This window comes from Ahaetulla prasina, chromosome 2 (assembly GCF_028640845.1).
Source record: "Ahaetulla prasina isolate Xishuangbanna chromosome 2, ASM2864084v1, whole genome shotgun sequence".
Lineage (NCBI taxonomy): Eukaryota > Metazoa > Chordata > Lepidosauria > Squamata > Colubridae > Ahaetulla > Ahaetulla prasina.
This window is the reverse complement of record NC_080540.1, coordinates 82,625,807-82,642,531: the sequence shown is the minus strand read 5'-3', so window position 1 is coordinate 82,642,531 and position 16,725 is coordinate 82,625,807. Positions and strand designations below refer to the sequence as shown.

Below are 16,725 nucleotides of genomic sequence, written 5' to 3'. Positions count from 1 at the left end.
TCTGTTTGGGAGTTGGACGTTCCAGCAATGTGCTCCACTCATAATGACCACAGATGTTTCTCCACCCAGAGACATTAGTCCTTCACCTCATGCATTAGGACCCTGGAGCAAGTGCCTCCCTGCTTATTGACATGCGCTTTGGTAGTCATATTGTCCATCAAGAGAAGCATGTGTTGATCCAACACGTTGTTTTGAAAGTAGCATAGTGCCAGATGAGCCACTCTCAGTTCCAGCCAGGACCCTGACCTTGGACACTGAGTTGCTACACCCTGATCTCTGACTAGGCAGAAGTAGCCATTGTAAGGCCCTTGTATGCAATCAAGCCCAAGGGACTATAGCTAGGCTGATATCATTTTCCCTTATGCTGCCTCGGCACTCCTGAGACAGGAATACTTGTGATAAACGAGTGTCAGTCACTGCCCCTAGATGGGTTAGGCTGGTAGTTGGTCTCAATTGGCTTTTCTCCCAGTTTACATAAAACCTGTGATCCTGGAGAGTCTGGACCGTGATTTGAAGGTCCTGTTCTGCCTGCCTGAGGGACGATGACTGAATTAATACATCGTCCAGGTAACACTGCAGGCAGATGGGACTCGCCCGCAGATTCACTGCTACTACATCTAGCAGCTTGGTGAAAGTTCATGGGGCCGAAGAGAGGCCAAATGGGAGCGCCTAGTATTGCCAATGGCAGCCTGCAGCATGGTTTGTTAGAACAGGACAAGTTGCAAAGCAGCAACAGCAGCAGCAGCAGTAACAAGGGGACGTAAGACCGGCAACACAGTCACAAATGCCACAATCAGTGCATGGAAACTGGCAACACGGTTTACTTATGCGTAAAGCTGCTTCTCCCTGGCTCCAATGGTGCTCCAGAGCTGCCTGGTCCTTTTTGCTGCTCGCAGCAGCTTCACCAAAATGGCTGCTATCAGCCTTCCAATCAGTGCGCCTCCCAGCAAGCTGCACCTTCCATGTGCTGCAGCCAGCAAAGCCTTGGACCAAAGCCTTGGTCCTTCCAATGCCGCCGCTGGTTGCCTGAAGGCTCTGCCACCTCCATAGAGCTAATCAGCCTCCATGTGAAGAAAGCTCCGGCAGCGATCCGAACGCTGCTCTCAGTGCGGCTGGCAGCCTCGTCAACTCTCCGCATTCCTCTAGCCACCACAAGCCGAATTTAAAAGACTTTTTTTTAAATTTAATCCAATTGTCCTAATTATAATACATTGAAGAACCAACTCAAGATAATTCTCTCTAGGCCGTCTGAGTTGAAAAAACTGAGGCTCAGCTGGGAGGAGGCGGCTTGGCCAAAGAATTTCCAATTCAGTCTCTGGCCAATCAGACAAACTGAACCCATGCTTGGACTCTCCAAGCAGCGCACAGGAGAACAGACCAATTTAAACTGGTGAGTTTCCTTTCCAATATTCAGGTCAACAGATGCTTGCTTACCTATCCCAGATAAGATACTGCATCTACTGTATTGCTCTTCATTAAAAAAAAAATCCAGGTTAGTTTAATGCTACAGAAGAAAGCTTATAACTCTAGATGTTTACATTGTATTCATTCTGTAATTTCTGTATGTATTCAGCAGCATGCTGGATTTTGAGTGAGGCTCAAGGGCCTAATTAGAAAGGTAATCTTAATAGCTCAGGAAAACCTGCAACATAAAAAAGGAACAGCACAAAAGCCTGCCTCTGCAAGTTAAAAATGGTCCCTTGTGTATTTGCATGCTCTTTATACAAAATCCCCCCCCAAACCCCCATCAAACTGATGCTCATGCTAATTATTTATAAATTGAACAATATTTCCACTTTGTCATAAATCAATCCAAATCTAAATCCATCTCATGATATTTAAAGCACATCTACAAACACAGCCAAGCACAAAGATGTTTGCAAAATGACTCCCCCAACCACCTTGAATTCGACCGGGAAGCAGACTGGTAAACAATGCAGTTCATGCAACAGTGGTTGTATGTACCACCTGAGGGGCCCCCAGATTGTGCACGCTGCTGCGTTCTGCACTTGCTGTAGCTTCCAAATACTTTTCAAAGACAGCCCCATGTGGAGTACGTTGGAGGAATCCAACTGAGAGTTATGTACTACGTAGGGCATAATGACTGCATTGCAAGGCCTCAGGAGCCAATTGTTTCTAGCTCAAGGTGTCTAATAACAGTAACATCTTTTTGTTTTTAATTTTAGAGAAGAAAAAATACTGGGAGAGTTAAGTGTGTATTTTTGTGTAAATGAACTTAGTATCTGGCACCAGTCACAAATGTCTTCCTCTTAAAAAAGCAACTTCTAAACTAAGCAAATCCAGATTCTGAGTTGAATATCTGTTCAGAGGCATCCTTTTTGAGGATTTGCTTGAGGATTTGGTTGTAGCTACTAAAAAACAAAGTAGCTATTGCAAGTCTGATATCTCTTCCCATATCGTCTAGTATTTTTACTCACAGAATTGTTAAACCTGAATTAAAAAACTACACCTACTGTAGTTAAAAAGTGCTACCCTAACTTATTTTTAACTTTTTCCCCAGTAATCACCTCCACTCTTATGCAGGAAACATTCTGAATTGATTTCAGTCATCTTCACTAACATTACCACTTCATAAAACCAAATTGGATAAATCAGATCATGACATAATCATAATCATGACATAATCATGACATAATAATAAGCTCTTCCATAATCCCTCACTGAGTGGATTTTGTACGAATAATGAAGGAAGAGGCTTTCATATTAGGAAAATGGAGCTGAGACACCAGAATTGGAGCAATAATGGGCAAGACTGAAAATATTAATACAGCTACATTTCCTTTTCTGGAAACAGTTTTCCAACAGCACAACTCTTTTGATTGAAAATAAAAAATTGCAGAACACTTAGATGAGCCGTATATACTCATCCATAACAACAGCCAGCTATGTCAAACAAAAGCTTGATCCAGTCAATGTCCTAATTCTCACTCATCAACAAGTTGCTTCCAGAAAGCTTTCAAACAAGGCAATAACATCCCTTAGTCTGGCTTTACCTCTTCGAGTGCTGCTGATATCATTCCCCAAAAGATAGAGATGGGAGGATCAATAGTCCAAGACTGTATGACTTTTCCCCCTAGAAGTTAAGTAAATTGCCCTTTAAACCACAATACACAAGGTTTTAGCAAATATCTTTATCCAAGATACAAAAATGGGATCATACAAAAATTAGTATCGTTTTCCAGCCTTGCTCCTTTCATTATCGTACGGTACAAAAAGAATTAGACACATACATATATACATTTTCTCAAAAGTTAATTATGAAAAGGAGAGTTTCAAAGATGGCTAGAAGAAACCAGCATAATTCTCAACCACAATTTCCATTCTCAAGACATAGGAAATTACAGTGATGTATAATCCACGTTTGAAGTTTTTGCCTCTGATACTCTCAATTAAACAAGACAGAGACTGTTATGATGGAAGACACAGATGCATTGGCAGCTAGAATATTGATAGCTCCCCTGTAATTCTGCAATCAAAATACTGAATTAATTTATGCACTCCAAAGAAGTCCACATCATTTCAACTTCTAGGACAGTTAACAATGCACAAAAACTTTTTTAAAACCAAATTCTCAAAGAAATTAAAATTTATGGCACTATTCTCTGCCACAAAGAAAAACAAACCCAGAGGAGTTGTGTGTCTTCTGAATGTTCTACACTGGCTTAGAATCCTAAATCATAAATAAAGTCTCTAGCAGATTTCTTCTAAGAGTCATTGGCGTGACCAAAGAGCTTCACAGTGCCCGCTTCTCTACTGTTATCATATTTGCCATCTTTATCATCACAAGCGTAGGCTAATAGCGGGTGTTTTGGATGCCAAGCAACTGTGAAGGTTGGGGACTCGCACTGTACTTCCCAGAGCTTCTCCCCTAAAAAAAAAAAAGACACAATTAGATACTGCCTTTGGGACAAATTAACATAGCTCAGACACTGTATCCTTAGCTCATTATAGACAAGAATGCAAGTTAGGAAGTACTGTTGAATAAGTGTTTCTTTTATTCAGAGGGAATAATCTTAATCCCTCCAAGACGGAGTGGCTGTGGATGCCGGCACCCCGATTCAGTCAGCTGCAGCCGCGGCTGGCTGTTGGAGGCGAGTTATTGGCCCCAAAGGATAGGGTGCGCAACTTAGGTGTCCTCCTGGATGATCGGCTGTCGTTTGAAGATCATTTGACGGCCGTCTCCAGGAGGGCCTTCCACCAGGTTCGCCTGGTTCGGCAGTTGCGCCCCTTCCTTGATCGGGATGCCTTATGCACAGTCACTCATGCGCTCGTTACCTCTCGCTTGGATTACTGTAATGCTCTCTACATGGGGCTCCCCTTGAAGTGCACTCGGAGGCTTCAGTTAGTCCAGAATGCAGCTGCGCGGGTGATAGAGGGAGCTACACGTAGCTCCCATGTAACACCGATCCTGCGCAGGCTGCACTGGCTGCCTGTGGCCTTCCGAGTGCACTTTAAGGTGTTGGTTATGACCTTTAAAGCGCTCCATGGCTTAGGACCTGGGTACTTACGGGACCGCCTGCTGCTACCACATGCCTCCCACCGACCCGTACGCTCCCATAGAGAGGGACTTCTCAGGGTGCCGTCCGCCAAACAATGCCGGCTGGCGGCCCCCAGGGGAAGGGCCTTCTCTGTGGGGGTGCCCACACTCTGGAACAAGCTTCCCCCAGGTTTACGTCAAATACCTGACCTTCGGACATTCCGTCGCGAACTGAAGACACATCTCTTTATCCGCGCGGGGCTGGCTTAAATTAGATTTAATGTGAAATTTTATCAATTTTTAAACGGGGTTTTTAGTATGGAAATTTTTAATTTTAGGCTAATTTAAATAAGTTTTTTAAATGGTATTTTAATCTGTATATTGTATTGTTTTATCTTGCCTGTACACCGCCCTGAGTCCTTCGGGAGAAGGGCGGTATAAAAATCAAATAAATAAATAAATAAATAAATAAATAAATAAATTCAGAATTATAAGTGCAGTTCAAAAAAAAACCACCCTCTCTCAACATGAAAACAGCAAGATTTTCAAAACAGCTTAAGGCATACAAGAATTTTCATATATTTCATTCATAGAGATTATGCCTAGATATTATGCTCGCCTAAGCATAAAACTCTGCCAGATATACAGTAATTAAACTGAGACCAAAAATCATACAAAGCAGAAGATAGGGAAAAAATTAAGATACATCAATGTGTGTGTTTATTTTACTAGCCGTTCTTTTAAAAATGTCTTCATTCAGTTGATCTCTTCTCCTAATAAAGGTTAAATTACCTTCCAGCAAGGCAGCAAGAAAGCAATACTCACCAGTTTCTACTTCAGCAATATCAATGAAGTGATCTTCAGAGGCTGAAGCCAGCATCTTGCCATCACAGCTAAAGCTTAAAGTCCTGACAGGCCAATCAAGTCTAAGATCAGGAAGCAGAGAAGGAAATAACAGAAATAGACAGATTACAAGAGGGGAGATAAGTGCCTTTGGGCACCACTAAACAGTCTATTTTGTCATAGAATCTTTCAAAAGTAGAAATATTGCATTTGACCATGGAGATGTCATTTAAGTACATTAACTAATTTGTATCTCAATTATTAATAATGTTTTTTTAAAGTTCTCTAAAACAGAGACCACAATATCTTGTAGTAACACATTTTGTGCTATATGATTTTTGTTCTTAATCTACTGCCAGCTGGTTTTGTTGGATTGCTCTTATTTCTCATATTATTAGACAGGAAAGGACAACTCTCAAAAAATATAGACTAACAGAGTTGGAAGAGACCTTGGAGGTCTTCTAGTCCAACTCCCTGCTTAGGCAGGAAACCCTATACCATTTCAGACAAATGGTTATCCAATCTCTTCTTAAAAATTTCCAGTGTTGGAGCATTTACAACTTCTGCAGGCAAGTTGTTCCACTGATTAATTGTTCTAGCCATCAGGAAATTTCTCCTTAGTTCTAAGTTGCTTCTCTCCTTGATTAGTTTCCACCCATTGCTTCTTGTCCTACCCTCAGGTGCTTTGGAGAATAGCTTGATTCCTCTTCTTTGTGGCAGCCCCTGAGATATTGGAACACTGCTATCATGTCACCCCTGGTCCTTCTTTTCATCAAACTAGACATACCCAAATCCTGCAACCGTTCTTCATATGTTTTAGCCTCCAGTCCCTAATCATCTTTGTTGCTCTTCTCTGTACTCTTTCTAGAGTTTCAACATCTTTTTTACATTGTGGCAACCAAAACTGGATGCAGAATTCCAAGTGTGGCCTTACCAAGGCATTATAAAGTGGTATTAACACTTCTCATGATCTTGATTCTATCCCTCTGTTTATGCAGCCTAGAACTGTGTTGGCTTTTTTGGCAGCTGCAACACACTACTGGCTCATATTTAAATGATTGTCCACTAGGACTCCAATATCCCTCCCACAGTTACTAATATTGAGCAAGGTACCACATATACTATACCTGTGCACTTTTTCTTACAAAAATGTAGAACCTTACTTTTTTCACTATTGAATTTTATTTTGTTAGATAGCGCCCAATGTTCAAGTCTGTAAAGATCCTTCTGTATCTTAAGCCTGTCTTCTGGAGTGTTGGCTATTCCTGCTAGCTTGGTGTCATCTGCAAATTTGATGAGTTCCCCATTTATCCCCTCATCCAAATCATTGATGAAGATGTTAAAGAGTACTGGGGCTAAAACAGAGCCTCGGGGTACCCCACTGCATACCTCCCTCCATGTAGATGCAATTCCATTGAGGACTACATGTTGAATGCAGGTGGTGATGCTGTCTAACCCACATTTTTCTATTTTATCAAGTAGTAGGTTATGGTCTACTTTATCAAATGCCTTACTGAAATCCAAGTAAATTATATTGGCGGCATTCCTCTGGCGCACTAATTTTGTCATTTTGTCAAAGAATGCAATAAGATTTGTCTGGCAAGGTATGTTTTTGGCAAACCCATGTTGGCTTTTGGTTATTACTTTGTTTGCTTCTAGGTAACTCTCTCTAATTAGTAACTATACTACCTAATTTATATTAGGTATAAAATAATAGTTTATTCATTTGCATCTTGGTCTCTATTTTTTTCCTAAGAGAAAATCCGTTACTTGACTGCATACTGCAAATGTAATTACACTTTGATACAGGTGGTGCTCGACTTAAAATTCATTTAGTGGCCATTCAAGTTACAACGGCACTAAAAAAAGTGACTTATGACCATTTTTCATACGACCATGGCAACATCCCCATGGTCATGTGATCAAAATCCAGATGCTTGGCAGCTGACTCATATTTATGACAGTTGCAGTGTCCTGGGGACATCTGATCACCATTTGTGACATTTGAAAAGCCAAATCAATGGGGAAGGCAGATTTACTTAACAACCATGTTACTAGCTTAAGAACTGCATTGATTCACTTTATAATTGTGGCAAGAAATCATAAAATGGGGCAAAACTCACTTCACAAATGTCTCACAGAAATTTTGGGCTCAATTTTGATCGTAAGTTGACGACTACTTGAACACTAACATGGGATGTTCCTATTTATTTTTAATAATTCTTTCAGTATTTGTTTTCAAATTGTTTTAAATAGATTCTCAATTTAGATTTTAAATGGTTTGAAATATCCCACACGCTGTCTTTCTTAAAGACAAAGCAGGATTTACTTTTCAACCAACTTACTACAGATATGATCTATACAATAAATCACAGCCGCAGTGAAAGAACAAGAATGGAATTTAAAAACTGTGATAAATTTTACATTGAATCTCTTCTTGTTTTTCAGGATAAGTATATTCCCACAGACCCTAGGACAGTGATGGAGAACCTTTTAGACACCGAGTGCCCAAACTGCGTGCGTGCGTGCATGCCCAAACTGAAAGATGTGTGTGCGTGCATGAACACGCACATGAACTGACACACATATGTGCATGCACGGAATGCGCACATACGTATGCACACGGACATGCGCACATGTGCAGCAGAGACCCGAAAACCAGCTGGCTGGCGGGAGGTGGGGCATCCCAACACCGCAAGAGGTAAGATCTTTTTCTTTCGTGAGCTTCAGTTTCCTCGTCTGCAGGGAAACAGCTCACAAAAGAAATGCCACGGAGATCTGACGTGGGGCGATGGCGCAAGTGCCAACAGAGGGCTCTGTGTGCCACACATGCCATAGGCCCTAGGATATGCTTCCATTATATACCATAAGGCTATCCTGCCTAGCTGTTGTGTCTTGCCCGCCCTCAGAGCAGCCGGGGCCTTCTTATCTGCTCCCGAACACTGAGGAATGTATGCCTCCCGGCCCCAGTCCTGGCTCCATGCCCAGACAAACTGCAGAAGAAGGAGCACCTCCCGGCCCCAGCCCTGACTCCATGCCCAGGCAAACGGAGCAGCTAGACCCCTCCCCCTCCTCCACAGCATGTGAGCCTGAGGAGGGTTTATTACCAACAGCTGATTGGAGTGATCCTCGCATCAGAAGATTGGATAGGCGGAGGCAACAGAAGGAAGGGAGGGGCAGGCCTTAATGAGTGCTGAGTCATGGAGCCACACCCCATGGCCTATATAAAGGATCTGCTTTCTGGCAGTCTCTGAGTCAGGCAAAGTCGAACTTATCTTGCTGAAGTCACTTACTGGTCTCCTGCCTGCTCTGAGGGCTTTGCTAGGACTTTGGGCAGAGCTGCAGAGGCAAGCCTGATTCAGATTTCCCTGACCCGACCGTCAGCGGAGGAGTGGGACACGACACTAGCTCACATATTGCATTATTGCATTTCTATAGTTCCTCCTTCCAATTACTTTGCACTTAGCACAGTATTTTAATTATAAATACGTTTCATTGCGTTAATCTCAGAAATTTATCATTTATTTCTCTACAAGCCTAACATCTGGGAAAGTACTTTTTAATGCTTTTAATACAACTCACCTAGAAAAGCATCGTACACATACCAGCTCATCCACATCCCAGAGACTAACCAATGCATCAGCACTTCCAGTAGCAAAATACTTGCCCGTTGGATCAAACTTGATACAAATGCAATTTGAGGGGTGGGCATTAATTGACTGAATGGGTTTCAGCTCTGGGTAACTGCAGAAAAGAAATAAAAATAGTTTATTAAGTGCACATACAATTCACTAACTAGGACATACCCTGAAATCTTGTTTAGCAATCTTTAAATATAAGGCAGGCTCCTTATTATATACCAGGAGCCGCAAGCTGCATAGTTGAATAGCACCTCTTACTTTATTTTAGCACAGAAGAGCTACAAGCAAATATAAAAGAGAGTGCATGGTCCCTTTAATACAATTTTAAAAATTAAACAAAGGCAAATAGTTTGTAGTTCATAAAGGTTTATGCTACATCAATATAAGGATCTTTAAAATACCACAAGATTCTGTTTGTTTTGCTGCAAAAAGTATGTCTATCCTAATCTGGAAAGACTGCTAAAAGGCAAAGAAAATTGAGATATTTTGAAAAGAAGGGAGGTTGCTTCATGGTTTGCACACATAAGGAAATAAGAACACACAGGACAATAATCACCCTTATTTAAGTCAGTTCAAATACAAGAAGGAAATTTGTTTTAGCATAATAAAGATCTAAAGGTAAAGGTTCCCCTCGCACATATGTGCTAGTCGTTCCTGACTCTAGGGGGTGGTGCTCATCTCTGTTTCAAAGCCGAAGAGCCAGCGCTGTCCGAAGACATCTCCATGGTCCTGTGGTTGGCATGACTAAATGCCAAAGGTGCACAGAACGCTGTTACCTTCCCACCAAAGGTGGTTCCTTTTTTTTTCTACTTGCATTTTTTACGTGCTTTCAAACTGCTAGGTTGGCAGAAGCTGGGACAAGTAACGGGAGCTCACCTTGTTACGCGACACTAGGGATTCGAACCACTGAACTGCCGACCTTTTGATCGACAAGCTGAGTGTCTTAGCCACTGAGCCACCACATTCCTAATAAAGATCTAAGCAGACCCTAATTCCTCTTCTGCTAGCAAATCTGGTGCCTGAATCTGGTTTGAAATCATATGCCAATATTTCTCACCTGGTTAAGTGATAAACTGATTAAAAAGTGGAAAATAGGATATGACACTTCTAATTTATTTTTTAAAATACTTGCCTAGTAGTCCTTCATTGGAATACCTTTCATTAGTGTCAAAATGGAGCAGAGAATTGAAATAAAAATCCCTATTTGACCACACAGCTCACCAGGTGACTTTAACTCCAGAGCCTCTCAGAATATTGTTGAGAAAACAAGGAGATATCACCATGTGTGCCATCTCACATTCCTTGAAGAGCAATTAAAAATGAATTATCTAAGCTGAAGAAAGAAAAATGTGGCAGTGGCCATCATTAAGTGAAGAATTAAATTCATGATACCTTGATCTTAATATTAGTACATCAGGAACAATAAATGGGACAGAAAGAACTCTAATGAGGAAACACTATTCAGAGATATCCATGAAAATAAATAGTATTTATATTACTGTTGGGTTCTTGGTACTCTCTCAGCTTGATTGTTTTCTACCAAGCCAGTGTGCAAGGAAACAGCCAAGCTCAGAGAGCACCAATAACTCAACAGTCGAACCTATGCTATATATATACTCTTCTATTTGCTTTACATTTTACGATCCTGAAATGAGAAGATACTGCAAAAAGCTTTACAGATGCTAATAATATCACTTAAATCCTGATATAAGATCCAATTATAAGCAAAAATGGAAGGCAGAACAAAGAAAAAGTATCTATAAACAAGGCTGCATCTATGTAAAAGGCAAATACACTTTCCCATCACCACTTAGATCAAAAGACAGGACAGCCAACTCACTGGCTGTCCTTCCTAGTAAAGGCCTCGGAGAAGGTACCTGAGGATGTTGATACATCCGTTGCCATTGGTGAGGAAAAACATGTTGTTGTCATTGTTCCAAGATATCTCATTCACCTCAAACTTGAATTGCTCTTCAGCTTTGGACCGATGTGTCTTAGCATCAATGAATGTGACAACATCATCTTTATTCCCTACTGCAATAGTCTGGCCATCAGGGCTCCAGCAGATGTTAATGTTTTCCCCTGTAAAGGAGAAAAGGGAAAAACAAACCTTCTGATTTACTAATTGCAGCAAGAACAATTTACACAGGCTTTTGTATTTGTAAAGCAAGGATGACAGACAATATAACTTTATAATACAACAATTATTAACTATTGTAAGAGCACATTTCAGATTTGGCCATGCCTATTTATCTGAAGAGAAAAGAAAGAGAATGATTTGGTCAAATACCACAAAAAACAAGTTGTTTCTCCCATAAAAGCAACGTATATTAAAATCATGTGTTCACAGATATATTGGTCACTTTATATGAGGAAGCAACAGTTAGAATTAAATATGAACTAATTTTGCCCCCAAGATCTCTTATTTAATTAAGAAAAATACCTTTTGTATTCACTGTGTCAATGCACTTAGTGGTTCGAACATCCCATATACGAATGGTTTTATCACCAGATGCTGTAACAAATAGATCTGGGTTACTAGGATGCCAACACAACTGATCCACACTATCTCCATGACCACGGTAATTGTTTTCCTTGACCTGAAGGGCAAAAAATACAAAAATCTTCAACAAACTCTTCTGCCCTTCACAATCATTTTATCCCATACACTTCATCATAATCTAAATGCCACTACATATAGCTCACTGCGCAGGATTTGATTCAAGAAATCTCTATAGGCACGTTGACACGACAGAATTATAGAACAGTAACAGAGTTGGAAGGGACCCTGGAGGTCATTTAGTCCAAAACCCCCTGCTCAGGAGGAGACCTGTACTAGAGATTCGAACCGCCGACGTTTCTGATCGACAAGCTCCCTGTTTTAACCACTGAGCCACCTAGTAAAGCAACCATCACTGGTGACCCAAGTAAGGAGTTTTATGAACTCAAGAGAAAACTTGATCGATACTGATAAGCCGGACAAAATGATCTGCATCCGTTTCCAACATCCGGAAGCCACCAACCAATGGAACCCAAAGCGAGTCCCACCGAATTCAAGGCAGCTTGGTTTTTAATCCGTTATTGCCGCCCTTCCCTCCCTCCCACCCCCACCCCCAAAAAAGGGGGGGGGGCTCCAATTCCCACAATGGCCGTCGAGAGTCCAATAAAGCTCTCCAGCCGCTCCTGGCGTTTCTTTCCACTCCTCCGTCCCTGCGCTCACCAGCCGGTCTTTATCCAACACGAAGACGCTGGCGGTCTTGTCGAAAGAGCCGGAGGCTAGACGGTGGCCGCAGCAGCTCCAGGCCACCGAGTGGACCTTGGCCCCATGCGCAGGGAATTCGCGGCTCCGCGTGTTAGCCCGGAACTTCTCCTGCATGTCCTTCACGTAAGCAGAAACAGCCATGGCAACCTAGCCAGGCTCAAGCCAGCAGAACCGCCGCCCCCCTCCCCGCCGAACCACTTTCCTTCCGAGTTGGAAAGGTTCTACTTCCGGTAGGTTATTCATGTGGGCAAGGGGTGGGGGGGAGTCTCTTGAGGAACGGGTTTCTGAGCGCCGTAGAGATATAAAAGTGTAGATGCGTTCTTTACCACCGAAACGCGATTTTTACTAGTACCGCTTGGCATCTCTTTGATGCGGTTCATTTATCCGAGTGCTGAAACTTTCTCTTCATTGATTCTCGGGAAGGCGAGCTGTGTCTTTTAAAGGAAAAACGTCAGCTCGTTTAACTGGGGGAGAAAAATAGAATGCCGTATTTTACGATAAAATTTAAAATCCACAGCGAGAGATTCTGTGGAGGAGGGGAAGCGTTTTATTATACCTGCTACTCAACTTAATTAATGCCGCCCTGCTTATGACATACACTATAGAGAAAGTTTCGTTTATTTGCCCTTTTTCCTATCACACAGTATCAGAAAAAGAGAAAGTGGAAAGTCGGGTCCATTCACCAAAAATACATCCTTTGTAACTGAAAATATGTTTCTTGGTTTGTTTGTTTATTTTTTTACCGGTAATTATTTGTCAACAAGTATAAGGAAACAAGTTTCAGTATAGACATAGTCATATGAAAAAATGGCACAAATAAATGGATATAAATAAGCAAAACGTAGCCATAAACACATAAAATGAGTACATATAAATGGGAATACAGCTTGAATACAGTTGACTGTTTGGAATCCATACCACATTTCTGACATCAATACAATCGAAAGTGTCCAGAAATATTTTACAAGAAGAGTACTGCACTGAATACAACAAAATACCTTATGCCACCAGACTTGAAATCCTGGGTTTAGAAAATTTAGAATTACGCCGCCTTCGACATGACCTGAGTTTAACTCATAGAATCATCTATTACAATGTCCTTCCTGTTGAAGACTACTTCAGCTTCAATCACAACAATACATGAGCACACAATAGATTTAAACTTAATGTTAACCGCTCCAATCTAGATTGCAGAAAATACAACTTCACTAACAGAGTTGTTAATGCTTGGAATACACTACTTAACTCTGTGGTCTCTTCCCAAAATCCCCAAAGCTTCAACCAAAATCTACCATTGACCTCACCCCATTCCTAAGAGGGCGTGCACAATCATGCCTAGCGTTCCTGTCCTATTGTTTCCTTTTGTTATATCCAATTAATATAGTTATTACATACTCATATATATGCTTATATATTGTATAATTATTTCATGCTTATGCTTATATATACTGTTAAGTTTGGGCAATGAAGAGGCAGGAGACCATACAAGTGACAACAGCTCTTTAGTTTATTGTGACCCAGTAAAAGACCAACAGGCAAAACCCCTCTTTAAATACTATTTTGGCTGAGGCATCAGCCAATCAGCAACGTGCTTGTTCCCGCCCAAACTTCCCTCCTAAAGTTCGAATACATAACACTCTTCCCCTCCCAGAACGCATTGTGCCACTTTTTTGCATGGAATTTGCATGTTATTTTTCCATGTAGTCACGCAGGTAGACAGGGTGTCTCCTGACTCTTTCTGACCTGCGCAATTCATTCCCTGGGAGTGAGTCGAGCTGGTCGGAGGGACTGTTTGTTCCTCCCAGCTCCTCCTCTGGGCCCTCCGGCCCTGGATTACTTGCAGAGTCGTCCCTGCAGTCTTCTGGAGGAGCCGGTTGGCGTCGCTGGACTTCTTCAAGTTCAGATAAGTCCTCCGATCGCCACGGGTTTGAGTTAGCTGTTGGTTCAAATATTTGGTAGTCAGGGTCTGGTTGTGCTGTTTCTGGTTTGTTTTGTACCCTTTTTCATAATTGATCTATGTGGCGCCTCCATACTCGGCCATCCCCCATGTCCACTATATATGATTTTGGACCTGTTACTCCAGTGATTGTTCCTTTAAGCCATGCTGGGCCTTCACTATAGTTATGTGCCCACACTAAATCACCCGTTGCCATTTCCCTGGTTTTTTCCTGGATGCCTTGGTACCCGTCAGGGGAGTATGTTGGGTTTAATCGATCTAAGGGACACCTGAGTTTCCTACCCATCAATAGTTCTGATGGGCTGCGCCCTGTGGCTACACAGGGGGTTCTGTGTTGTACCGCTAGAAAGGTATCAATTTTGGCTTGCCAATCACCGGGGGTTATTCTAGATAGCGCTTCCTTGGCACTGCAAACGAATCGTTCTGCAAGTCCGTTTGTCGCCGGGTGGAAAGGCGCCGAGAGGACATGTCAGATGCCCTCTTCTGCTAAGTATCCCTCGAATTGGGTCGCCGTGAATTGCGGGCCGTTGTCGGACACTAGGGTGTCGGGCAACCCGTGTGTTACAAAAAGGTGCCGCAATGTTGTAATTACGGCTTCGGCTGTTGTGGATTTCATGAGCAAGATTTCTAGCCACTTTGAAAATGCGTCTACCATGTTTAAAAAGGTTTGCCCATGGAATGGCCCGGCAAAGTCTATGTGGATCCTGGACCAAGGACCCTGGGGTTTCTCCCACTCCCTTATGGGGGCTGTTGGGGGTAGTGGCCTTGATTCTTGGCAGGCCTGGCATTTTCCTACCCTGTCGCTAATGTCTTTGTCCATTTGTGGCCACCACACATAACTCCTCGCCAGGCTTTTCATCCTCACAATCCCCGGGTGACCCACATGTAACAGTTCCAACACGTTTTCTCGCAGTTTCTCCGGAATAACCACTCTATCCCCCCATAACAGACAACCCCCTTGAACCGACAGTTCCGAACGTTTTTTTGTAAAGTCTTTGAACCGATCCCCCGGTGCATCGGGCCATCCCCTCTGTACCCAACCAATTACAGTCCTTATGATAACGTCTCTGTACGATGCCCTAGTCACTTCCTTAGAAGTGACCGGGCCAGAGTCTAGAGAGTCAATTAGTAACATGGGTGTCCCTGGGGTCGGGTCTTCAATCGTCTCTGGTAAAGGGCATCTACTCAAAGCGTCTGCGTGTCCTAGGTCCTTCCCTGGACGGTGGGACAATTTGTACGAGTATGCCGCCAGGAAGATAGTCCAACGGGTCATTGTGGGTGATAGTGCCACCGGAGTTGGACGGTCCCCCGCCAGGAGTCCCAATAGTGGTCTGTGGTCCGTTACTATTTCGAATTGTCGCCCAAATAGGTATTCGTGGAATTTTTTAACTCCCGAAACTATGGTCAGGGCCTCCCTGTCTAGCTGGCTGTAGTTTCTTTCTGCTGCTGACATCGTGCGGGAGAAATATGCTATGGGGGCTTCCGATCCGTTCGGTAGCCTATGGCTGAGGACAGCCCCTACCCCGTAGGGTGACGCATCACAGACTAGCACTAGTGGTAATGTCCTGTTGTATTGGATTAGCAAGCTATCACTGGACAAGAGGTTCTTAATGCCCTCGAATGCCCTAGCCTCAACCTTGCCCCACGTCCAAACAGCCTTTTTTGCCAATAGCTTGTGCAGCGGCTCTGCTACTGTTGCCTTATTTCGCAAGAAAACCGCGTAGAAGTTCACAAGCCCTAAAAATTCCTGTAACTCAGCCTTATTTTTGGGAGCCGGAGCCTTTTTAATGGCTCGCACCTTGCTCTCCATGGGGTGGATGCCTTCTCTGTCTATTTGATAACCCAAGAATTCTACGGATTCAACTCCTATCGGGCATTTGTTAAGCTTGACCTTAAGTCCAGCAGACCTGAAAATGCCCAAGACCTTCCCTAGTTTGACCCCTAACTCATCTAAGTTCTCTGCTGAAACTAGTACGTTGTCAAAATATGGCACGACCCCCGGTATTCCCTGTAGCAGATGTTCCATTAGATTTTGGAACAACCCTGGGGCTACGCTGACTCCAAACTGGAGTCGAGTGCATTTGAAAGCGCCTCGATGTGTTACAATCATCTGGGCCTCAGCTGTGTCATTGTCTACGGGTAATTGTTGGTAGGCTTGGGCCAAATCGAGTTTGGCGAAGACCTGCCCTTGTCCCAAGGAGTGTAACGGATGTTGCACTACGGGAACGGGGTATGCGCTCTTTTGCAATGCTTTGTTAAGCATTGCCTTGTAGTCAGCGCAAATCCGGACTGATCCGTCCGGTTTGACTGGGGTCACAATCGGTGTCTCCCATTTGGCATGGTCAACGGGGACTAGTATGCCCTGGTTTACTAGTTTGTCTAACTCCCGGTCAATCTTGGGCTTAAGGGCGAAGGGGACCCGCCTAGCCTTTAACCTAATGGGAGCCACCTGGGGATCTAAATTAAACGAAATAGGGGTCCCCACGTACTTGCCCAGGCAGTCCTGGAAGACGTCCTCGAACTC

At 43.0% G+C, this 16,725-nt stretch overlaps 1 protein-coding gene across 1 annotated transcript; it reads right to left on the bottom strand.

Moving 5' to 3' along the window:
* Positions 1-1,779: 1,779 nt before the first annotated feature.
* Positions 1,780-12,456, bottom strand: THOC3 (THO complex subunit 3). The gene is made up of 6 exons (XM_058171577.1): positions 12,203-12,456; positions 11,426-11,582; positions 10,860-11,064; positions 8,924-9,085; positions 5,324-5,424; positions 1,780-3,889 (listed from the first exon to the last, which is right to left on the bottom strand). Exons 1-6 carry the CDS (start codon positions 12,383-12,385, stop codon positions 3,726-3,728), a joined length of 972 nt encoding a protein of 323 aa, XP_058027560.1. The 5' UTR covers positions 12,386-12,456; the 3' UTR covers positions 1,780-3,725.
* Positions 12,457-16,725: the final 4,269 nt, after the last annotated feature.

Coding starts and splice junctions, on each gene's coding strand:
- THOC3 (XM_058171577.1), bottom strand. CDS start 12,385: ATGGCTGTTTCTGCTTACGTGAAGGACATGCAGGAGAAGTTCCGGGCT. Junction 11,583..12,202: donor TGTTGGATAAAGACCGGCTG/GTGAGCGCAGGG, acceptor TTTGCCCTTCAG/GTCAAGGAAAACAATTACCG. Junction 5,425..8,923: donor TGTGTACGATGCTTTTCTAG/GTGAGTTGTATT, acceptor TCCTGATCTTAG/ACTTGATTGGCCTGTCAGGA.